This window comes from Scomber scombrus, chromosome 6 (assembly GCF_963691925.1).
Source record: "Scomber scombrus chromosome 6, fScoSco1.1, whole genome shotgun sequence".
Lineage (NCBI taxonomy): Eukaryota > Metazoa > Chordata > Actinopteri > Scombriformes > Scombridae > Scomber > Scomber scombrus.
In genome coordinates, this window is record NC_084975.1 from 25,067,065 (window position 1) to 25,092,964 (window position 25,900).

The 25,900-nt window shown below is 40.0% G+C and overlaps 1 protein-coding gene across 1 annotated transcript in view; it reads left to right on the forward strand.

The window, feature by feature from the left end:
- Positions 1–25,900, forward strand: part of megf11 (multiple EGF-like-domains 11) — a 56,831-nt gene that overhangs the window by 14,112 nt on the left and 16,819 nt on the right. Inside the window, exons 3-7 of the mRNA XM_062420517.1 lie at positions 14,708–14,954; positions 15,116–15,236; positions 16,508–16,644; positions 18,379–18,591; positions 19,078–19,252. Coding sequence (XP_062276501.1) covers positions 14,708–14,954; positions 15,116–15,236; positions 16,508–16,644; positions 18,379–18,591; positions 19,078–19,252 — 893 coding nt within the window. The remainder of the gene's footprint in view (positions 1–14,707; positions 14,955–15,115; positions 15,237–16,507; positions 16,645–18,378; positions 18,592–19,077; positions 19,253–25,900) is intronic.

Genomic DNA, 25,900 nt, shown 5'->3' on the forward strand with positions numbered 1-25,900 from the left:
CTTCTCTTGACCCTTTTGGGAGTCCTCACCCCCAGTTTGGGAACCACTGACAACACACATGCAATGTCTCATATATCTGTGGTATTATGTTAGCAAAATCGTTGTTTCTTTAGACACCTGTATCACCTCTCAGGACCTTTAATACATGATAGTTTAAGTCAGAATAATAGCTTGAAGTGTAATTCTGTTCTGAGGGATCATCACAGTCCTTTGGGTGCTGTGTTGCAGTGTCCTTGGCTTGCTTTGGGAGTGGGAGCATATTAGCAGTCTTTCTCAGATCCTCTGGTTCACCTGCAATCTCCTGATGTTTAACCCTGGACTTCATTGGAGTGTTGCAGTGATTACAGGCCGTCCTAAGGGACATCGATTGTCCTGCTCCTCCTAGGCAAGCCCCACACAATGCTGACGAATGAACTCGTGGCCCTGCCAAGTCCAATTAACTGTCAGTGCCGCATCGACGAGCTCCTCCGTTTGTTGAGAGTGAAGAAAAACAAACTTTTAATCAAATTTGCCTCCAGGCCCTAGGGTACTTGGGGTTGTATTTTGCATTCCACTGTGTTCTGCCTTGCCTGCAGTCATGCCACCCTCTCAGAAGGTTATATTGCATGTTGTTTGTGTGAGATAGCAAAATGCCCTGCACCTTAATGGAAGCCCTATCTTTCCACTGTCTGTGACCGATGAATCATCCAACTCTAGCATCTTAATATTATACAGCCATAAAGCAGAATGACAAAAGACTTGGAAGCTAGGTCAATTCATATAAAATGTATACGTCCACATTTGCATTGCTTTATATGAAAGACAGTACTTTGGCCTATGAAATAGAAACAGAGTAGAATATTGTGTATCGTTGGTGTTAGTTTACTGCATTGTGTCATCAGAGCACACTTTCATTGAACATGTCAGTGTCGGGAATGCCTATAAGCATTTTTGACTAGTTGATCAATAACAGCTCAGGTTACAATCTTGCAGAATACTTTTTGTTTTTTTCAAAGCATTAGCATCTGCTCAAATACCCTCTGCTAATTCTACCAAGGTCGAGATAAACAACTCTACTCTCTTCTTCGCTGATTAGAGTAATGCAGACATTAAAAGCCCAGAAATTCAATTAAATTGGTGGCTTTTGCCACAGAGGAAAAAGGAAAAGGACAGAATGCGAAGAGACGCTATCGCATAGCTAGGGCGTACTAAGTGGAACAAAGAGATGTAGCCTGGGATCTAAACATCGACAAAAGGGCATCTGAATGATAAGGATCAAAGGAAAATTTTTAGAGGAAATGTAATAATTACCATACACAAGGATGCATTCACGAGGATCCAATCTGTGTTGTGCAGAAACTGCTCCAAAATGAGTTGTTAAGCTGAAAAAGAACAACAGAAAAACAAGGTCAATAATACAGAAATTGTCTTTTTGTGCATAGCAACCAAGCATGTCTTATTGGCTAATACAATGTTAGGTCTGAGCAGAGAAGCAGCCTTATAGGAGTTCATCATGTCCTGTAGCGCGCACTTCATTAAGACCTTTCAATTGAGTTTAGATGGATAAAAGACAGAAAATGCTGACTTACTGGTTCAGGCACCCGCATCCTCAAAGTGATGAATCCCCCCTGAGAAATTAGTTTTGCAAAGAAACTTGACACCATGTGATTTTCTGAGCCTCGCACTTTAAACATTAGCCTGTATTATGATTCTGAGACTCACTTCCATTCCAGGCGTAGGCATACTGTAGTATGAATGACAAAATCAACCTCCGCCACAGAACAAAAAGAGGGTTAAGGTCCGTGGATCAATATGACTAGTCCTTGACTTGACTCTGAAATAAGGTTTTGGATAGAATTTTTTTACTTGTATCTTCTGTACGTCCTTTAAGTAGACAACTTCAGTTTAATCACAAGTGACCGATGATTAAATCTATCGTTGCATTGTTTTAAATGCTTTAAAGGATGTTCCCTTCACTCATAGTAAATGTCATGTGGACCGAGATTCAGGATTTATGCCCCATGCCGACAGGTGTAGGAACCTCCTGCTCTTCCCAGATGGCTCGATTCATTTCTTAGCTGCACGCACACACACACACACACACACACACACACACACACACACACACACACACACACACACACACACACACACACACACACACACACACACACACACACACACACACACACACACACATATTTGTGCAGCTATCCTTGTTAGGACATTGCATTGACTTCAATTCATTGTGGACAGTCTAACTCAAACCCTAACCCTAATTTAACCATAACCAATTCATGCCTAACCCTAACCATAACCTAACCTAACCTCAATTCACACTTTACCCTTAATCTTAACCAGGGCCTCAGAAGATTACATTGTGCGTCATTAGTGCCTGGCTTTAATCCCCATGAGGACTACTGGTCCTGATAAGGCGTTTATACTGGATAAGGTTCCAATGAGTTAAGAAAAAAACATACACACACACACACACACACACACACACACACACACACACACACACACACACACACACACACACACACACACACACACAAACTCTCTAAGTTGCTGTTGTATACTTTTCACTTCACTTTGACTTTGACAATTGGGGAGAATAATTCATGGGCCTAGTGAGTTTGAGAGACTGGAAGAACAACAGTGCTTTCAGAGCCTGCAGTTCATTTGAGATGAACTCCAGAATTTCTTCTTTATTTTTTTGGGAGCAGTCTCCAAAGGGCCCGCATTATCCTGGAGAGATGATAGTTTAAAGGAAAAAGCCTTAATCTACAGTTTTTCTGTGTTAATCAAAGGCTAGAGATGTTTTCCTGTTTCTCTCCTTTTGTACCAGCCATCTATCCATCCAGTACAGCTGCTCTTCATACCTAATTGAGCAAAACGCACTGTTGTGGTCTTCAAACTTCTGTTTTTCAGATATTTGAATATTTCACAGGCTCCAGTGATAATTTGGTAGGTTATAAAACACACTGCTATACCACATTTTGTCCATTTTTACATAAATATCAGTGAGCTAGGAGGATTTTGCTCAATAGTAGAGTTTTGGGAGAGTTAAATTATACCTTTCTTTTCTTCAGTTCAATTTTCTTTCACATTTCAGTTTTTTTCTCAGCTTTTTCTTGGCAGTTGAGAAAATTTAAATGCACAGAAATAAGGTATACACTTCAATAAATGCATTTAACTCAATATTATGGAGACCAGAAGCAGTCTTTATCTTTTAACTTTCCTCACATAATATGATATGTCAGGCTGTTGGCATTGTTTCTGGTCATGCAGGTAGAAACTCCCTCTAAGATTTATGGCTTCATGATGAGCATTTGCATAATGTGAGATCATTAAAAAGCAATTATCCTTGTGTTTGTGTGCGCGTATGCTTCTGTATTGTTGGGATTAATTTGGTAGGTGGATAGGCGTGCTGATTGTCCATCTTTAAGCCAAATCATATTTGTGTTTACAGGGAGAGACGCATCCATAAACTGTAACATGTCAGATGCACAAAATCGCTGGTTGGAATAAACAACTGACAAACAGTGTTTGCTCATACAACAGTCATTCGGAAGAAGTTGGTCAAAAGGGATGCAAACAGAAAAAATAATAACTTCCATTGCATTTGCATTCAAACACAATGTCTGTGTTGGTCGATAGCTTGTAGTACTCTCTGACTCCAATGTTATTGCTTTTCTGAATAGGTACAGCTTAAGGTAAAATAATCAAATTGACAGATGGGAAACATTGTTTACAACCTCCCACTGCTACTTGTTGTGTTTTTTAATGATTGGTCTGCGTGTAGACAAAAAACCCACAGGAAGCATGTAAATGTAGCAATGACAAAGGTACAAGACCAAGGCTGTGTACCTGCCCTCTCTACCCAGGATGATTGCAATTTAATTGTTATCTTTTTTGGTTCATTTCTCTCCAGTTCCCTCTTTGAATAGTGTTTCCCTAGAATTGTATTTCCTTTAGTGCCACCCCTGTGGTTTGGGTTAGGGCTGTGGTTAGGATTTAGCCGTAGCAGAGATAACTGGTTAGGGTTAGGGTAATGTTGTTTGCAGGTATCATCAACATATATTGACAGGAAAACAGACTTCAACATAACACTGGTTCTTTGATGTCAATTTCAGCTTTGTATTAGTTTGTTGTTATTGAACATTTGCTGCTTGGTTATCATTTTAAGTTAAGATTAGGCTAAAAGTGAATTTTCTTATACAGGCTGTTAGTTTGCATTTTAGGAACCAGACACAATATCGATCATGAACTGTAAAGAACAAAACATACGGTTTGATTCTGTGTCTAAATGAATAGACACATTTAGACCAGGACATTGTAGAGTATTTTCCAGGTTGACTTGTTCCATGTTTTAACTTTTAAAATAGTCATAATGGTTGGGGAAACAGAGACTAACCAAAGATATATATTTGATGCTGCAGCAGTCCATTAAAGTTTACAATCATCTACCAATCTAAAGAGCAGCAATAAAGTGATTCTCTCCCCAGGTTGTTTATTTTGAGGAAGAAATACTTAACCTCTTTGATGATGAAATATTGCAGAACAAAGTTCATGGTCAGCTGAAATTTATATCAGTATGTTCAGTTTCATTTCTTTAAAAGCAGAATTCGGGTTTCTGGCACAAATTCATCTATTTTCAAGGTGCATGGAGAAAGGAAAAAATATCTAGAGAGGTCAAAGCTCCAACAGCACTTGTAGTATACAGAACAACTTTAGTGTTAATCAAAACACCTTGGTCTAACAATAAGGTTGCTCAATGTACTACAATGGTTCCTCAAGTGTTGACCTCTCTAGTTTCAATGGATTTCAAGTTTTCAAAAGGGAAAATGTATCAATAGAAATGTATAAATCCAGCACAACCAATTTCTCTGCTGTTAATCTATATGATTGGTATGTTACAAACCCTTCAAAATACCAATAAATGCTGAAGTGTAAACACACTTGTTTGTAGTTCCATGTGTCACTATTTGAGCAGACATATTGGAAGCAATCAACATATTGACCATACTGAGTGTCAGCTGTGACTTGTAGGAGTGATTTGAGAAATTTCTATGGATGTTATGATTCATTTATTCCACCAACACTTGTCACCATGTATTGAAGCTGTTCTCTATGATGGATTAAAGTGCCAACTTTTTAATCTCTACCTTTCAAGCTAACAGAAGGTTGAGTATTTCGTCGAGGAAAGGCTCTACAGGTAATTAATATTGAGGGGAATTTTCAGGTTAAGAAAACTATAGATACAATAAGTAAAGTAAAGGTTAGACTGAGTTCCTTCTGTGGACATCAGCCTTCATACAGGATTTCACACAGGTTTTTTAAAGTGAATGTGTACATGTGTACATTGTTGGAGTCAACTATACAATCGTCTTTGTAAAGGATACATTGACTGAATGGCAGGTGGTCACTGAACTGCAAGGTAGCCTTCATATATGTCTGGACCTGACCTCTTACAACTTATCAGCAATATGAGATCCAGTGTGAAGTCACATTTGTAGAAAGAAAAAAAAAATCCTGTTATCTCTGTGGTTTCTTTCATTTTAGTCCCCTTTGTAGTTCACATGCTTTGTGTCTACTTTCTTGTCTTATGTCTGGTGTTAATGTTGCAACCATTGGTGATTTAATCCCAGATGTAGGGATGAAGAGAGAATGATTAAAATCTATACTCATTGCATGACTGTTTGGTGTTGGTCATTTTGTGCATAATGGTCCTTTGTGCCAGATACATGGTGAGATGAATACTTTATATGATGTTGAATGCACTGTGCAGTGTGCTACTCTGGAGGGGATAGTCCTAAAAGCTGCAGACCACAGGGTGTTATAATGTCTGCACAGCATGACATGATGTGCTCGTGATATTTTTTTTGGTTTGGTGCATCACCAAACATAACCTTGCTTTCATAACCTGCTATTTTCAGTACAGTAGCTTGCCATGTACAGGGTGTCCGCCAGAAAAGTTGATAGACCCAGCAGGGTAGGGAGGTTGCAGCACAGAGTAACAGAGTGAGACGTCTGTCCTCCCTCTTGCTCTCTGTTGTAAACACACATAGCTGTTAGCGAACAGCTGCTCTCATGTGTCCCCAGGTCTGCTCTCGGACAGTAGGCAGGATGCTCCGGTGGCTGCAGCCTCACCGTCACACACACGCTCTTTCTCTCTCTTGACCGCACAGTCGCTACACACTGAGCTATTCCTTGAGGGAGCTACGCTACTTGCATAACACATTTTTGTTTAGAAAATATATTTTTAAAAGTCCCAAATGCTTAGGCCTGGCAGGGACTTGGCTTCCAATACACTGGATGAAACCCTGAATGTACGTGCAGTGGATAATGATGTCATGTAGCTATAATATTAATATTAGCTTGTTGAAAAAAACCCTTTCAAGCTCAGAGCCCCTGGTAGCAAGTCCTACATCTAACTATGACTGCCTCTGCCTACTCTGTTTGGAGAACTTGTATGTTCAGTGACACATAAAACACTAACAGTACGTCATTATTGGTTTATTGGCTGGGTCACATTTTTTTCTGAGTCTCTGCTACCAGATAGAGTCATGCTAAACAAATAGAGGTGCACTAATTAGTGCCACACATTTACAGGCACAGCTTTCACAGGTTTAGCAACTCATTTATTAAGGCCTGCTACTTATGCGAATCAAGTCACAATTCTCTAATTACGATACCTGAGGCAAAACAATAGCCCCTCACACTGCAGCATTGTACTCAAAATGGCAAAGGCATTGCAGGTGAAAGAGCATGCTGTCATTTTATGACTGTAGCTGAGGCCAAACAATCAGGGACTGCCATGTTGCTAACTGCCGTTTATCTCATTTTCACTTGATGTTTCAGCTCATTTTCTATTGTATCTTGGGAAACTTTTTTATCCTCTGACATTTCAAAGATAATTATTATCAAATGGACAAGTCTGTTTTAGATTATGTATTCATTTTTTGTGTATTACTGTCCCTTTTTACATTTAGTAAACCCTTAATATGTCTGTGCAAAATCTAAAAGTCTCAGCCATAGCTGCATTAGTAACATGGCAAACATTCATACTATATTAGCCTGAGGATTCTTTGACTTACTTATGATGCTGATGGGGTGCTCCTATTGGATTCATATGAATGTATTTCACTCTCCACTCTGTGACCGCACCCCTTTCACATTGACTGCTGTTGCCCAGTGGCACATTCTACTTCATCCTAATTAGAATTAATAATTGAAAATAGGAAATCAATGTGTGCAAATTAAGTACGGTAACAGTTAGTTTTATCGGGTTGACATTGTTTTTTGAGCGACCACGTGGTTGGCCGTGACTCGTGTTATGTCTGGTGATGCAGTCCAATCGTGACTTTATTTATACTCTAGTCACTGTGTGTTGGTATGTACTGTAGATAAACGTCCACCACTGCTCTGATTGCTTTTTTGTTGTTGTCCTGTGGCAATAGAGTGAAGGGTTTGTTTTCTGCAGGACAGGGTGAAGGGTAAATTATTAATTGGAAGGAGCAGCGGGCTGTGTAACAATTTGCTGATCCAGAAGCTTTCATGAGCCGTGTCAGGTTCTGTTGAACAAGTGACTGCTTTACTGCACTGAGGCGAAAGCGTCTTTCACAGCCTGCTTGTATTACCAAACAACACGGCCAGCTTTATAAGGAAGAGAGGCTGTCCTTTTAAGTAGCATCACTCTTAAGAGCTTGTTTAGAATAACGTGAGAGGACCTGGCCTTGTCTGTCTTGGTCAACCACTGGCCCTGTTAACCCTGTTAGAGCTGCGCTGCAGAAGAACCGGCTGGCACCTGCAGGTCCCATATTGATCCAGCTTCACATCCTGAATAGAACTTGAACAAATGATCAGATCCTCCTTGAGATAAACCACCAAGCCAGACTTTTTAATCAGTAATGCATAGTCCTAAAATAATTAAGTTATTCACTCATTAGTTTTGTGGTTCCAAATAGGCAACAGTCAGATCTTGTTACTTCTTATCCAACTGCAAGGTGGTATCAGGAGGGAGCATATGGTGCATTACAGTGAACTGTCTGAGCAGCAAACTGTGTTCAGAGAATCTCTGTGTTGTGTTGTTGGTTTGGCCCTGCACCGCTCTTTCCCCCAGGGGGACGTGAACACACAGGGGCTCGGCTAAGATGAATTAGGGCAGGACAAACGACACGCCCAACAGCAGAAGCTACAGCATGCTGTTATTCCAATTCAGCAGAACTGCCCCCATGACTATTGGCAGTTTCTTCTGTATATTTAGAAATTCATTTGTCAAGCTCACTGGGATGTATCTAAACGGTTTACTTGTCGTGTTTGGATTTTCTGTGTACTAATAAATAACTATGTAATAGATGTCAGCAGGACATGGAGGGGACAGTGGGGTTTGTCTTGTAGTGTTTTGGCAGCTTTTACAGCCACAAGTTTAACAAAGCTGAGAGACATTTATCACTCAGTGCAAATTTACCACTTTACACAACAATCATCACTTTCCCTCTAGACCCTCATACCAGTTCTGTCTGCTTTTCACTCTATTAGTCTGCGTCATTGAGTCTGGGAGCTGTGATGAATAGCTGAATGTTGAGTCTGGCTTTTACTGAACTCCTATTGCAAATAGCTCATGTTGACTGAAGAGCAGAATACAGCACATTCTTGTGTCAGCTAAATTGAAGGTAGAATTGTTTCATTGTTCTGTAAAAAAAATGATTATTTTAACACTTAAAACATCTGAAGACAGCCTGTCCTTTCGTGCCACGGTAAAATAGTTGCCTGTATTAATTCTGGTCGTGGAATGTAATTTGAAAAATTCAGATCCGTCAAGGAACAAAGATGGTCGTACAAAGCGAGAATCAGACAATGTGAAGCTCAGAGGTGCAGTCTTCTCATGAGGCAACGCAGGAGGCTCGTCAAGACAATGAGTCACGCTGCTTTGCTTTGCCACAAGCTCTGCTAAAGAGTAAGTGAAGAGTAAAAAGCTCTCAGGAGCCTAAGCATTTTGCACTTTAATGTTTTGTGTGAGTTAAGTTATTCCTCAAGTGTCAACAGTGTGTGTTAATAGTTACGTTACAGTGAGTGACTCAGGCAGTGGGGAGTAAAGTTGGGCTGCGTGCCAAATATATTCCAATGGCAATATTATGGTTTTCTAAGTTAAAGTTGGCAAAGAAAGCAAGCGACTGTCTGCAAAAACCACATCTAGCGGCCAACATTTACAGCAGTCCAGTCGTGATTGTAATTCAAGCAGAATAAAAGAAGTATAAAACTAGAATTTGAATGCAGAGTGTTTAAAGAGCTTGACTCAGGCCCTCATTTTGAATTTAGCTTTGAGAAGCTTATGGCAGCTTTCTGTGGCACAGACTTCCCCTCATACAGAACAGTGACAAACATTTTGCTGAAGAGGCCAAGTTCAGGAGAAGTTCTGAATGAAGTCAGCTGCTGAAAGCTGTTTGGTCTTAATCCTGTTGCAGCCAGCCCCTGATCATGCAGACTCTTGAGCACACTTCAAAGCTCAGCACCACTATGATGGCTCTCTCAGCCTATTCTTTGGACATCACCTTCCAGAGTTTGCCATCTGCCCGTACCCTTCAATGTGATCTGTTTTGTTCCAGCCAAGGGGATAATACCCAGCACCTTGGGATTGGACCTTTCCCTGTGTGTGAGGTTATCCACATTTCAACTGTTATGCATTATGAGCTCTGAGAGTCCAAGTTGGGTAGTGTATGTGTCCTCTGGTTGGACTCACTGACCCAGGCCAGGCCAGTTAATGGGTTGGATTGCAGCTTCTCTAGTTTCAGACTAATGTGTGGGTTTCGTTGCCTGCACACCACAACCCACAGGGTGTCCTTATCACCTCACACAATTTAACTGTACTCTCTAGAAGCCGAAGTCTTCATACTACATGCTACTTCCTTCTGCTGTTTCCCTCTGCTTTTGCCCACAGCTCATCATGAAGTCTGACTCCTTAATCACAGTTAAATGCTGTCAGAGCTGGGAAGTGAGAGACTAGTGGGTAAAGTTTGAGAACCTCTGTGTAGGAGAGAGACAGCGAGATAATGGGCTTTGCTCTCAATGTGCTGAGGCCTCTAACTGCAAGCTAAAGACGGTTTAAAACTTCAAATGGTAACATTTGTTGAGCTCCTAAGCACCAGAAAAGTCTGCAAATTAAGCGCTGGATAGATTTTGGTTTATTTCTGTTTTTCTCTTCTGCTCTAGGTGTTTTTTTTACTGACATCATATTTTGAGTTAAACATGTAAAAGTAAAAAAAAGCATTCTGTTAATGTGGTCAAGGTTTGCTGCTGAGGCCAGAGGTGATGATTCCTCTTGTTATATTGGCAGTGCCTGTTTTTGTACTGTGCTGAGAGAGCACTGTTTAGCAGAGGAAGCTCTAATAAGTGCTTATAAACTGTTAAACCAAGTTGCAGCGAAACTACTCATCCATTACCCTGGCCACCCGCACACATCTCAGATTTAATGTGCCAGGGGTGTTTGCGTGGCAGCAGCTCAACCTTCAGGGAACTCATTCATGCCAGACTGGAGGCCAGGAGCAGATTAGATCAAATCAATGTGAGCCCTGTAATGTGGCCTCTAGTCTGTCCTACCGCAGAGGCAATACAGCACTAGCCCAGTGTTTCGGGACCCCCTTCGGGGCAGACCTGTCTGTATCAGCAAAGGGCTGATCATCTTCCTGCTGCGTACCTGGAAAAATAGGCTTCAGTGCCGACCATGAAACAAGGTTCATTAAGCTCCCACTCTGGCTGATCACAGCTCTGGCAAAGTGAGCAAAGGGGGGGTGTAGTGTCTTTACATTTACGACTGAGCCTTCGATGATGTGAGAATCGATAGTGGAATATTCACCGTCCTGGCTGTTGTGCCGGTCCGGGTCTCAAGCTGGGCTTTTATGTGAGGCAATACGGGTGCTGCTGATGGAGAGACATAAGGCTTTACCAATCACTTAAATCACCACTCCTCAGAAGAACAATTACACTGGTGAGAGTGAAGACAGCCTAAAACCCCAGCTCAGTGCCAATTGTTCTTCACATAAAAACTGGTTGTTCATTTAACCTTGAAAGATTAGCTATTTGCTTGCAGATTGTGGGGCGTATTGAGTTTTTCGCAACAGTCCCATCCCTTGTAGAATGTGGGAATTGCTTGTTTTACATCATTCCCTCAGGTGCCACTCCGTAATGTCATTGGGCTATTTACATTAACCCATGTAAAACAGCTAGGTTGTAGAACCTAACCAATTTTCTTGAGTGCCAATATTACAATACAGCTGGGGGAGTTAATTTTGCTGTTCATCGTTACTGAGGGATGACAGCTCTGGGGTATTTGCACATTCATCACAGGGGATGAACATAGTCTCATCCAGGTGTTATTCCACCTTTTTGCTCTGTTACTCCAAGTTCAATATGATTAGTCATTTAATAGTAAATTTGACAAGGTTTAAAAAGTGAGTAACAGCAGTGGGTTATGGTTTCTATCTCCATTAACTCAAGAGGGTTTTTTGCTCATCGGCCGTTTGTGACAGCTGACTGCTGAAATTGCACAGGAAAAAGGTGTTAAAAGACATACGAGTCACAAACTGTTATATATGAAAAATCTGTGTGTTCTTAATCTTCGTGTCATCTTTTGCTCTTCCCTCTAGTCGCTAAGAGGTGTGAACAGCTTGCACATTTACTTCTCTTTTTGCAGATTACACTCAGGGTGCTATTAATAAGATTGTTGTGGTATGGCAACATCACATAAAGTCAGCCTGGTATATTTCTTAACTAATCTTAAGTAACAGAAGTCTGCTCTGCACCTGTCTGATCATTTCCTTTTACTTCTTAGTTATGCTTTAAAATGTCACTCTAGTACCAGGAGATAAGTACCAGGGATTTTAGTTAATGTAAAAAACTTTAAACCTGCATAAATACATATTTTTGAAAATATTGAATCAGAGACTGAAATTTGAGAGGGGCCTGATAGAATTATCACTCAATTCGGCAGCTTCAGAGCTGTTTGGCCACTAATGGATATTCTTTTGCCTAAATTTTACTGGTATATGGTTGAATCTGATTTGCTCTAATCCCAGTACTTCTTGTATTGGTCTGGCAGGCTTTTTCAGCAAACAGGCCCAGATTGACCTGCTGTATGCTACTGAACTAGCATTAAACAGCTACCAAAGTTAACTGGTGAACACAATGGCAGATTGGCCAAGTTTTAACTACAGCCTGGAGTGAGATTTGGGTACTTCAGTAGTACTTATTTTTGTTTGTAATTAAAATTGCATCATTCAAGGTCAATTAACCCACTCAACCGGCTACTAGTCCATCTGCATGGTAAAACGAGGTCAAACTATTTAGATAAATGAAATAGCCTTATATCCCATCACAAACCTGGTTAAACAATGCTAGCCTGAGGGTTGTATTCTCAATACTCACAAGGGTATCTTCAAAGTCTAACAACTGCAACAAGGTGCAGTTGGATGAACAGTTTCATCCAACAGTTTGGATGAAAAACACCCCCGTTACCATACTAACTCACTCCATTGTCTGCATGTTCACAGCACGAGAGGACGGGGATAGACGCTGTGCTGCTGCCAGAAGAGCCACGGACTAGAAAGATCACTCTGAACAGCATGCATAGGAATAGGAGGTCAATGTGTGAGACTAAGCACACAACACACCCAAAATATGAGATAACCAAAACAGAGCTAAAAGGAGAGTGGATATTTGGACTCACATTTGTCAGGTGGTAAAAAAAAATATTCTGCTTCTTCTCTGCTGTAGGTAGTTAATTGATTTCAAAGATGATAGCCAACTTTATAAGCCAGGGATATCAAGTTGCCGGTGTGTAATAGTCATGTGTAATAGTTTTCTTTCCTCTAGTGGTCCAAATTGATGAATGCAGCTTTAATAGTAATAAAGACACCATAGTTGCAACTAAGTAGATAAGTAAGCTCTTTGCATCAACTAAGTCTTAACGTTAGCAAAATCTTTCCAGAAAACAAAGCTTGACATAGCCATTTCTAAAAAATTAGGAAATTTAAAGCTTAATTAAAGCTGCAAGCAGCAATGATTGGCTCCTGAGCCCCCACCTCGAAGGGCTCAAATTGTGGACACGTAGATATCTTCAGATATTGCAATAAGGGGTGAAGTAACACTTCCTGTGTCAACTGTGTGGCGCTAGAGACAACCCAATAATTATATGTCATGTCATGTTATTATGTGGAGAAACAAACCATGTAAATTTAATTTAAATCTCAGTTTGTCACATGAGGCTTCCTTTTTTCAGTAGGTGGTGCTATATTGGAGTTGCAGTATGTAGCCTTATCACTGTAAAGGGTCATTAGTTGTTTCTGTTGATACGACATACATTATAGACCATACTGTTTACATAAATCTGTATCAAATCTTTCAAGAAAGGAGAGTGAATCTTTTCCTCATGTGAAATATGTGTGAATTCTTCATTTTTCACATATATTTATTGACTCATCTGAAAGACTAATGATTTTCATTATGTCACCTTGATTGAATACCCTGTCTAGTAACTAACATTAATGTTAGAGGGCTCACTGTACAGTGTATTATCAGCTTGCTTTAGTCACTTGTCTGGGACACAAACAGATTTTGTTACAGTTTGATTAATGTTTTGGAAGGCTCATATTGATAGGAGAGATGAATTTTGTTCTGCAGGGTGCTGGTTTTATATTTGTCTCACAGAGACTTTGCACATACCAGACGTGTGAAACAGAGGCTCTGTTTGTCACACACTGTCTCATTTTGATTTCTGGCTCAGGTCTTGTCTGTGTGGAGTTTGCATGTTCTTTCTGTTTGTGTGTCCATAACTGTGAACGTGTGTGTTATTGTGTGATATTGTTAGCTCTGTGATGGAAAGCAATCTGTTGAGGTTGTTCCTCTGCTTTTTGCTCAGGGCATGCTTGGATACACTCCTGCTCCCTACGACCCTGAGCAGGGGAGAAGAAAGTGAATGCATTTAAAGACAAGGCTGCAATATTCTATACCTTTACTGTGTTTTTTTTTTTTTTTACCGTGAGCAAATCCCATGAAATGACACAACTGTAATATGTCTATCAATACTTTTGAATTTCTTTATCCTGTCTGTAGCATTCAGCCCCAAGCCTTCCTGCTGAAGACTATATCTTTAAAACAGGCCATGCTTTTGTTGTAATTTTTTAAAAGGCAAAATAATTTTATAGAAAAGTCTTTACAGTGTAATTTTTAGCAGCACACAAACATCAGAAAAGTGTTTTTTTTTTTTTTTGCATTAATGAATGTTTATAGCATCAGGACAATGCATATTTCCATATTCAAGGCCACAAAACCCAGTGCAATGATGTTAAAAATATGAAATATAACCATTTCTTTAAGCTAAAACACATTTAAAATCAAAATTGCTATATTTTATTGAGTTGATAGGACATGAATAATTTAGATATGAGCTGATGATGATTGTCAAAAATATCAAGCTTATGGAGCACTGTAAGAAAGCAGTTTTCAAACTATAAAATGATTAATGCAATAAGTAATTAGTTGTAAGAAGTAATGCCCTGGAACATTTACTATCAATTATTAACTATTACATATACTAGAGAAGTTTGATTTAATTCATTTCTTGTATTGTATCATTTTAGATGTGTTCAAGGGTAAATGCTGGTGCATATTCTCTGGTGTTTTGTTACCCTGCTCTGGCTGATGCCATCTCTCTCTGTGCCTGCAGGATGTGAGAGTGACTACTGGGGACCTCATTGCAGTAATCGGTGCCAGTGCCAAAACGGGGCTAAGTGTAACCCCATCACAGGGGCCTGTGTCTGCACTGATGGGTACCAGGGATGGCGTTGTGAGGAGCCCTGTGAGTATGGTTACTATGGCAAGGCATGCCAACTACCCTGCCAGTGTCTCAATGGTGCCACCTGCAACCACGCAACAGGAGAGTGCATCTGTGCACCGGGGTACACTGGGGCTTTGTGAGTACCACTAACATACTTATTCTTTTTGCTACTTACTTTGAACAAATGTCTATGTGCCTTCTGTTGATTTTCTGAGTACTCTTTGTTGATGAAAAAGACTGCAGGCAAACATAGGTTATGTGTCTGAGACATTTGACTGTTGACTTGTGTGGTGACAGCTGTGGAGAGCGCTGCCCCTTCGGTAGTCACGGGTCTCAGTGTGAGCAGCGCTGCCCCTGTCAGAATGGAGGGACCTGCCACCACATCACTGGAGATTGTTCCTGCCCTTCTGGGTGGACGGTAGGTCACTCAAGTAAAGGGGGGAATACAAGAATGAAAGAAAGGCCTGAGAAAAGAAAACTGTTGTAGAAAAAAACCCATTTAGGTCTCTAATGTAGTCTTTATAAGTCCAACTGACATGCTCAGAACAGAGACTGTAGGATCAATATGCTGTGTTCAATTATAAATGAGAACGTGGGATTTTCTACTCCCTGCAAGAAATAAATAAATAAATAAATTGGAGTTCAAAAAGCAATGTCAAGTGAACATGGCCACCCACATAGACAGCAACATAACATGTTACTTTAGGGATGTCACCATCACCAAGTGGCTTAGGGCACATCATGGAATCGAAACATCAACTGTTTAAATGCAGATGGGGACCATTCTTGCATGTCATGCTTATTGCTCCCCACGTTTCCTGTTTGTCTCTACTGTAAATAAAGGCAACAATGCCAATTTTTTTTTTTTTTTAAAGAGCTCATTTAAAAGGATTGTGTTTTTTTTTTAAATCCCTCCACTGGCATTCCTGTAAATTTGAAGCGGATCATTTGGAGAAAATCTTTCATCAAGGTATAATTAATGTAGTATTACAATATTACTGTTTATTAAAGTATATATATAGTATAGTATATAATATAATAAACTAATAATATTATATATAATACAAATAATTCTGAAATGCGGTTGAGAAACTGATTGCATATGAAATGTGTGGATGCTAATCTAGTGAATGAAAGACCTTTGTATTAAATACAAATTGAGGTACCTCATCACACCGATTCAAATACCATATCAAAATCCAATTTTGCTGTACAGATTTCCTGCTCATTGATTTGCAACACTGTCTAAATTTGCATAAAACAACCAGAGATTTTAAAGGGAAAGATACCATACTATAAACAATATGGCAAAATCTCTGGTTAGTATACAGAGTGTATATCGCCATATTGTCTAATCAATACATGCCGATTCACAATGATTGCTTATAGTGCTGGATTCTCTGTGTTATTCCCATCATGGCATGAAGTCAGTTGATGACTTTGCATGTGAAAACAAACTCAGCGTTAGTTCGAGTGAAATACCTTTAAGTCTTCCTGAAGTCAAAAAAAGAAGCATGTCAAAAGAAAAACTGTGTTTTCAGTAGGTCATGTATTTCCCTGCCAAAAATAACATTAAGTCAGAATTGTCCAAACATCAATAAAACAACAGTAAAAGAGTTTAGTTACAGTTATTTCAGTCCTGACGAGGCTCAGTCCTGAGTGAACTTCTGTGCTGTCTCTTTTTCACAGGGCTCAGTCTGTGCCCAGCCATGCCCTCTTGGCAAGTACGGCATCAACTGCAGCAAGGACTGTTCCTGTCGTAATGGCGGCATGTGCGACCACATCAATGGACAGTGCCAGTGCTCAGCTGGCTTCAGTGGACGCAGGTATGTAGCTGACACCCCTGGCAGAAAGACAATTACTATTCAATTATTATGCACCAAAACCTTGTGTAAAGTACTGTGTGCAAACTTCTGTACTCCTACTTTGAAAATAGGTCAGACAATGGCATGATTTATTGATATTAGTATTTAATGCAAAGGGATGGTTTCATGCCGACAGTTACACATTAAACAGTCACTCATTGACCTATTCTCTTTGTTGACTTCCAAATGAGGCACAAACCTGGCTGTTCTTTTTAAAGAGAAAGGAAATGCCAAAACACAGTCAAGAGAAATAAGCATTTGTAAAAGCCCATTAGTTCATTTGAAGGTGGATTGGATGCTTTTAATAGGGGTGTTTATGTTTAATTAATCTCGTACTTCATACTGACCAGTGAGGCTTCATGTCTTCAGCCTTCATCCTCCTCCACTCCCTCCAGTCTGTCCATTGATCTCACCATGGGCTACATGCTGTTTGGATTCTGCTCATTAATTATAAGTAATGGCTTATATTAAGGTCTCATTGACATCCACAGATCTTTTTAGTTCTCCGTGCCTGGCAGTGTAGCCCAGAGCAGCCTGAGTTTATTAGTTCAGCTAAAGCAATTGTCTCTTGGATGGAAACACTTCCTCGACAAGACCTTTGCTTTACTTTATTATTTTGCAAAATTGCCCTCATTCATTTTGTCAGTGGCAGGTGAATTAACCTGCCAGGAATAATCTGAGATTGTGTTAGCCCCTACCCTCTCCTGTCTAGTATAATAATACCATTGTCCCTTGATGAAATAAAGCCCAGTTAATTTAAAGATGAAACATAACTTTCCCATTTTATAATGTAATTGAGCTATTTGTAATAGCTTTGTTAGACTCTTGAGATTGATACACCGCTAGGATTGTATAGTTAAATCACTAATTTAAGTGAAGAAAACAATCCATTCTGTGGTTTACTTCAGGGCATCATGTGGAGAAACTCCTCAGCAATTCTAATTTCTGTGGTTGATTACGAAGTCTTGTCCAAGCCCTGCAGAGAAACTGAGGTCCTGTCTGCGTACAGCAGGGGGCTGCTTTCAGGCCTTATGCGCCATGTATTAGTTTAGATTTGACCATGTCAGCCTGGGATTTTTGAACATCAAATTAAATATTCATTATTTAAATGTTGAAATATAAAAAATACTATTAATAATATAACACTTTCTTCTATATTAGAGTAGTAGCTGAAGAAATTGCTATTATTTTCAGATACTTAGACAAACATAGCATTGTAGGAAATCACTGTTTGCAGGTTCAAAATGTAAGTTATTATTAGTCATTCTTACATTTCTTTAAAAACAGACATTTTTAACACTGAGAATGTTAGGAGGAAAACATATTGTTTTGGTAAGCATTTCAACTTTATTATTTGCATAATTAATATAAAATGTATTTTTGTTAACCCTAACTCTCCATCATGCAGGTAAACAACATTAAAACAACTTTGTTCTAGAGTAGCAACTTGCAATTATTTTAATCTTTTATTAATGAATTAAGAGTTTCCCAGAGTCCAAGGTCATGTTTTTAAATGAATAGTTTTGGGAGCTCAAATCTATTTAATTTATGGTAATATAAAGCAGAGAAAAACAGCAAATCTTCACATTTTAGAAGCTGAAAGCAGTGCAAGTTTGTGATTTTTGCTTGACAAATGACGTTTTTTTAGATCACCACTTTGAAAGTCAGTGTCCTTGCTTTGCAAATTTCCTCCAGGTGTCAGGATGACTGTCCTGTGGGCACCTATGGTCCACAGTGTAACCAGAGGTGTGAGTGTCAGAATGGAGCCAAGTGTCACCATATCAATGGCGCCTGTCTGTGTGAAACAGGGTTTAAAGGGCCTAATTGCCAAGAGAGATTCTGCCCCCCAGGCCTCTATGGCCTCATCTGTGACAAGTACTGCCCCTGTAATACCACCAACACTGTGAGGTAAGTTAGACATCAGTGCAAGGCCACACACTGCTCCAATCTGACCAAGTCCTGAAGCGAAGCCCCTGTAACTCCATATGAATAAAGACTTCTCTAACTCAGCTTTGTGCCACCTTCAGCTATCAGCCAGCACTCATTCTGTAGTCTGAACACTTCTTAGCCATGTCATCCAGTTAGCTTTTAATCGCGACCTTTGCTTCATTCATAATTTCTCAGCAGCATTCATAGTTAATGCAATGTTAATGCTCTGATTCCGGCTGGAGTTGGGCACCGACCATAAAAGTCATTACAAAATGAAGGATAAAAGGGACACCTCATCTATCTGATACAAGCACGTAGACACATATATGGATGAATTGCTGTTGGCGCAGACTTCACACTTTGACCCTGCTCAGGAATGGAGTGTTGATAGTCTCACAGCTGAATCTTGGCCTCACTCTTTTTCTTTCTGTTGTTATCACATCTTTCTTTCTCATTATGGCTTAGCTGCCACCCACTTTCTGGAGAGTGCACATGCTCAGCGGGATGGACAGGGCTTTACTGTAATGAGACCTGCCCGCCTGGATACTATGGAGAGGGATGCATGCTGCCTTGCAGCTGTGCCAACGGGGCGGACTGCCATCCTGTCTCAGGTTCCTGTATATGTGCCCCTGGATTCATGGTGAGTCTAAATGTGCTGTATTCCTTCACTGCTATGTAATAGTACTGACTTCAGTGGCCACTGTCATTATAATGCTATTTATTGTTATCTTATATGTTATTTATTTCATTTGTATTTGACCTTTATTTGGTCTCAGGGTCTCATGACGTCTAAATCTCTTTTTTCGTTGGAGCCAAAATGCCAAAATGGCAGCACAACTGTTACATAAACCACCACATAGCCAAAATTCACGAGAAGAAGAATAAGAAAAACAGAAAGGCCGAAAGGGAAACTTAAAATGCATTGAATCAATAATAAAACAAAAAATGAGAAAAAGAAAAAAAAGGAAATAAAACTCTCTGTAAAATATCCATGACTTTGTATTTAATTCATTTAACATGTTGACATTTTATTCTCTATTTCATCACTGCTGTAATTATGGAGTGTCAACTTTAAATTTTGCCACTGGTTACATAATTTTTTCATAAAACTGTCATAGGTTAATTGTCATTTTAACATTGCCCCTTGTAGTCTCTGTTATACTTAAAAAAATCAGGAGCCCCACTTAATAATAATAATAATAATAATAATAATAATAATAATAATAATAATAATAATAATAATAATAATAATAATAATAATAATAATAATAATGATGATATGAGGACATCCAAGCTAATAGACTCACAGCACATGCTGTTCAATAGTTCATCCTTTTGCTTTGTGAGCTCTACTTTGTAAAGGTTGTAGCTTTGATTTATATTTCATTTTATTTGTGGCCATGGTAAAATATTTGCGTCATTGAGGTCGTAATACTCTGGAAGTGGTCCCAGTATTCCTTTAGAGGATTTTTGTACACAGGCAGGCTGAAGCAAGGTGAGACATTTTATTATTGCCTTATTATGGATGTGCTCTATTGCACCACAAGAAAAACCCCTTGCTTAATGATTCATTCTACTCGCACAAGCCGCTGCAGACATTAATAATCAGTCGTGTGCAGTTTGTTGTGACTTTTACAAATGTACTGGAATCACCTTAACTTGTACCATCAGAGAGACAGAGGAAAAAGCAAACTCAAATCTATAGACAGGTGAAAAACCTAAACCTGAATAAATTAGTGGAGAAACATAACAAATGTTTCCACACAGGTGCACTGCATGGTACAATTAAGCAATTAACATCTAGTCCCGCTCTGTGGAATGTATAAAAATGTTTATCAGGCCCAGTTGATTCTGATTTTGTATTAAGATGGCAATAAGAAAATATCTAAGTTACTTTGAAAGATGGTTCATTGCTCAACCAGCTAGTGTTTCAATAGGAACAGTGACTAAAACATAATTTGCATTTAGATATATGCGAAAGAAACAAGTAAATACAGTCAAGAGTGTGATGCAAATTTGTTGAATTTAAATATCAAAGATAGTCAACAACTACTGTTTTAAAAAAGTGGTTACTAATCTATTAAACTGTTTCTGCAGAAGCAATATTTTGCACAGATGAGTTGAAAAAGTACTCACTCATACAATATTACAGTATCTTTAATATGGATGAGTTAAGATATAATTGAATGTATCCATATTAAACATGTTCTGTACAAGAGATGTTATCAATGAATCAATCTATCAGAATACCTAAAAACATGTTGTAGAAACTTTATTTCTTCATCATCACTATGAAGTTTAATTTGCTCAGCGTCATATTTCTTATTTCCTGTAAATAACATGAAATCAGACTTTTAAACATCTAATGACGTATTTGTTTGAAACTATATAAGTAACTGAGATCATGATTTAGTTCTCTAATTTCTTGTGTTTCTGCTGAACAGATTCTGAATAGTCTTCATTAACAAAGTTGTGTTTACCTTTGAGGTGCTTCACTTTCTCCAGTACAGCAAGGCCATACTTATATCTGAGAAACATAACCACTATTGGCCAGGTAGTTTCCCAGAACAGTGGGCATGCTCCAGTTCCATATGCTTGTGGTCAAGTTTAACTTTTTTCTGGGATGATTTTTCTGACATTTTCTTCTGAGTCAGACCACTACTTATTGTCAGTCTCTGGAATTCCTTCAAAGATCAAATTGTTGCAGCGAGACAGATTTTCCAATTAATCAGCTCTACCATTCATGTTGTTAAGGCTTGAGCTGATGGTTTTGATGTCATTGTTCAGCTTGCAGTGTTACTGTGCAGATATATAAATGCACATTTGAGAGTTCAGCCGTGCAAAAACCATTAGCACTGGTCTATAGAGATGTGGAAAAAAGTGAAATAGTCAGATGAATCGTCTTACATTTCTTACCAGTAATTAAGTGCATGTGTGGTGTTTGAATGAGACTGGTACAGGTCTAGGGCCCCCATCCATAGGGCACAGAGGGTCACTGAATGGTTTAATAAGTATGAAAAATAATGTGAATCATGAACTTTAGCATTCACAGTCACCAGATCTCAACCCAACTGAACACCTAGGGGAGCTTTTGGACCGACGTGTTAGACAGCGCTCTCCACCACCATCATCAAAACACCAAATGAGGAATATCTTTTGAAAGAAAGATGTTCATCCCTGCAGTAGTTTCAAAGAGTGTAGAATCAATGCCAAGGCACATTGAAGCTGTTCTGGCAGCACGTGGTTGCACAACACCTTATTGAGATACTTTATCTTGGTTCTTCCTTTAATTTCCTTTCATTTGTATATTCCTAGACCAATTGGGAGAAAACTAAATCTTTGACCTATATATGTTTCATTTTATTAAGTTTGTGCAGCCATATTGCCCCCTTTTACAACTGTCAAATGAGTTAGGTAACTTCAATCAGTTCTCCCATTGTATTTCTTGTCTTGCAATCTGAAGTTACAGAGCAACAGAGACCGAGAGGGTACATTTCTGCCAACATTACATTTGTGTGGAAATTGCCTATGTCTTACAGCGGGCCACTGTGGTGAATTGAGCTACGGAGCAGGGCCGCAGACTGTGTCTTAATTTGCTCCACCTGTTCTCTTTGGCGGATGCTGGGGAGGGCTGCCAGATCCATTAAACAGACCTAGAGGGCAGGAGCTGGATAGAAAAGGAGGCAGTCAGATGGGAACAGACGCACCTCATATGGAGGGCTGGTTTATGTGTGTGTGTGTGTGTGTGTGTGTGTGTGTGTGTGTGTGTGTGTGTGTGTGTGTGTGTGTGTGTGTGTGTGTGTGTGTGTGTGTGTGTGTGTGTGTGTGTGTGTGTGTGTGTGTGTGTGTGTGTGTGTGTGTGGAGGAGAGGGAGGAGAGGGAGGAGAGGGAGGAGAGATTGGTGAGCACTCACAATAGTTTTTTGCTTCTTTTAACAAAGCTGCTACTGTGCAAACAACACAGATGGTTTGCTAGAAAGATGGAGTGCTGATCGTGGCTCTTACCTTAGGTTGTAACTTTGTGTCATATGCATGGCATATGATCATTATCACACAGTAGGCTTTTAAGATATGGTTGATGATGGCGTTGAGGCTATGATTGCTGGCGAAGTCACTACCCCGGGGGACAGCTGATAGGACTAAGCCTCCCTGCTGCATCTTTGTTCTGGAGTCCCATCGGGGGGCAAACCAAGCAAAGTGTTGGAGCAGACTGAGCTCCTGCACGCTTGATTTAGCTCTAATAATTGGACATGCTGTTTTTGACTGGGACAAAGTGATTACAAGTTACCTATTCAGGCATTGTCCTTTGCAATCTTCAGCATGTACTCACAATACCATTTCGGCACTATGTTGATAGTTTTTAGAGATTCTGTTGATACTACTATATCTGAAATATGAATGCATTAGTGATACAGAAATGGATTCCAGTCTGCCTTTGTAGGTGGTGAAAACAAATCAGTTTCCTATCTCTCAGGGCTTTCTAGCCTCATCAAAAGGTTCAGAGGTTCATTTTCTGTCTTGCTGCATGAATTTTAAACCGTAGCCACTCATCCAGCAGTTAGATGAACTGTTTAGGAGTGAGACTGATTGGTAATTAGTGGTTCCATTTGCATCAAGTCTCAATGGGTACTAGGCTGATCAATGTTGTGTCAGCGAGAGGCTTTCTGGAAAAATTGCTCTTCAATTACATTAAGATACTAATAGGTATGAATTCAGTGCCTCGGCCAAAGACGACCTGGCTGCCTCTTAGTGCTCAGGTCTGGTTGCTGTCTCCATTGGCTGTGTAGTTATGTAAGGTCCTGCTGCTCTCGTGCAATGGACTGACAGCCCATGTGTTAATAATGATTCTCCACATACAGACTTCTATCCTTCGCAGCTCAGAAGGAATATGAATCAGTCGACTAATGAGAGAGCTGCCTTTCCCCTCTCGAGAGCAGACCAACCGCTGTTCTCTGCGCCACGAGGGTGAAACCAAGTGGAATCTTACGCAGCCATGGATGCAGCAAAATCCATGTGGTCATTTGTGGCTGCATGACGTTTTATCCATGAGTCCAGACACCAGTAAATTGCCTGTGCTCTGAAGACAGGCTGAACCCCCCCCCCCCCCCCATTTCCCCCAGCCCCCCTGACTGGGCGAACTTCTCTTCTTACTTAACAACTGTAACTGAACTGCTTTTGTTAGCAGTCTTGGAGCTGTCATTTTCAGCAGAACAAAGGTTATTGCAACCGATTGATAAAAATTTCAATCACAGACAGGCGCTTTTATGTGGTGTACGGGGAGGAGAGATGTTTTAAGAAGTGTGTTCTGCCCCTGGCGTCCACTGGCACATCTCCTCCTGCCTCCTGTTTAAACTGAGTTCAAAATGATAATGAGTGCAGTGAGCAGGCAGCAGTCCCCCAGTGCTCTGGTGAGCAAAGAAAGAGCCACTCAGGACTCCTCTGGGCCACTAATTGGAACTCTAAATCATTGTGTCACCTGTCACTCAAGACAGGGTTTGTAAGGGAGGGTTGTGGGAATCCATAGACTGGCTATGATCTCCAACTAAGGGAGGGACCAGACTAGTGGAGGTGGGCTATGTCCAGCCTTTAAATGAGAGAAATTCTAATGACAGCTGGCTGCAGAAGACATGGAAGGAGTACTTCATGTCCTTTACCAGCTAGTTTACTTTAACGCAATGGAAAGGGACTGAAAGGGTTAGTTTGTATTTTTTGAAGTGGAGATGCATGAGGTAGTTTACCATAGTCAGTGTATTACCTGCAGTAGAAGGTGGTCAGCATGCCCACAAGTATGGAGAAATAGGCAGGAGTACTGGCACGGAAGCTAAGCAATGTAATAGACGGGGGCAACAATAAAACAACAACAAACATTTTAGCAGCCTAAAAAAGCCCCCATAAAAAAATCAATATCAGTTTAAGTGTACGCTATATTTAGAAGATTTTCCCTGCTTTGCCTTGCCATCAGACAGCCCTTTCCTTTGGCACTACATTTTCTCAGCTAACCCTTGCAAGCTCTGCAAGCATTGCTGCTGAGCTCCCATTGGTGTTCCTATTAATAATAGATTGTGTGTCGGCTGCAGTCTATCGGGTTGTCTACAGGCTACTGCCTATCCCCAATCCATCCAGTTCACCGTTGAATTAATTTATTAGTTTTATTGGTTTTTGTAATTTCCCTATTCCCCCCCAGATTGGGAGAGAACATCCACTTGTAGCACACCTTGACCTTGAGTCATACAATGTCTTTTGACACTCATTTGCATATTGAGGTCCAATCATGATTTGGGCACAATTTAGACAACCGATTTGTCTGATGTCACTATCCAGCTACACATGTTAATAACTGGTGTAAATGGGGCCAAAATGCCACCTACCCTACCCACTGCAGTGCAGGTGCTCTGACCAGCCAGTAGGAGTCACTACTTAGGGGACAATGACAAAATCCTTGGCCAGTTGTGTTCTTTGATGGGCCAGTCTGTAAGATTGAACTCTGGAATCTGTGGGTCAGCCCAGATTTTAGAGCAGTGGTTCCCAACCTAGGTGTCTGTAGCCTCATAAGGGGTCAATTGATTAATCTAAGGGGTTGCAAGATAATAGGACAGATTTGTACAACAGAAAAATAATTTGTTTTGTTTTGTTTTGATTGTTTGGGGATTTATTTGTTTTTGCATATTTATCTGAATTTGTTGCTCTATTTATTGCAAATTACTGTATTTATCTTCTCAGGCCTCTAAAAGTTATTCAAATAAAACTAAATCCCTGGTAGACTTTGTTTTATTTTAAGTATCCATAAGTTAAAAACACTGGGGACCACTGCTTTAGAGTACTGCATCCCGTAATCCTGGAATTTAACCAGTTATAGTGGTCCTTCCAAATTGCCTCAATCACCCTTTGCGGTATTTTATAGATACGTCTTCCAAGACCCTTTTTACCAGTCAAGACATACAACTTCAGTTTATTTAGAACAGAAATTGTTGTATTAATGAACTGTAAAGCTGGTAGGACAGCAGGGCAATGGTAGTAGCTTGATTGGAGACGGATGGGAGGGGGGAGTGTGGATTCTTGGGCTTTTGAGTCTTGACCCTGTCTCCGCTGATGAAAGCATGAACCCCCCATGAGATTAACAGAGGAGAAAAAGAGGGAGAGAGCTAGAGAAGTGGAGAACTGGGGTGTAGCAGGGTTGTGGAAAGTGAGGCACGGCTGGGAGTGGATGCTGTCAGAATATATAGAGTGCATAATTGGAAGCTAAGAGAAGGTAACCCTGGGTGATCAAGTGTGGTCTTTCCTCTTGAACT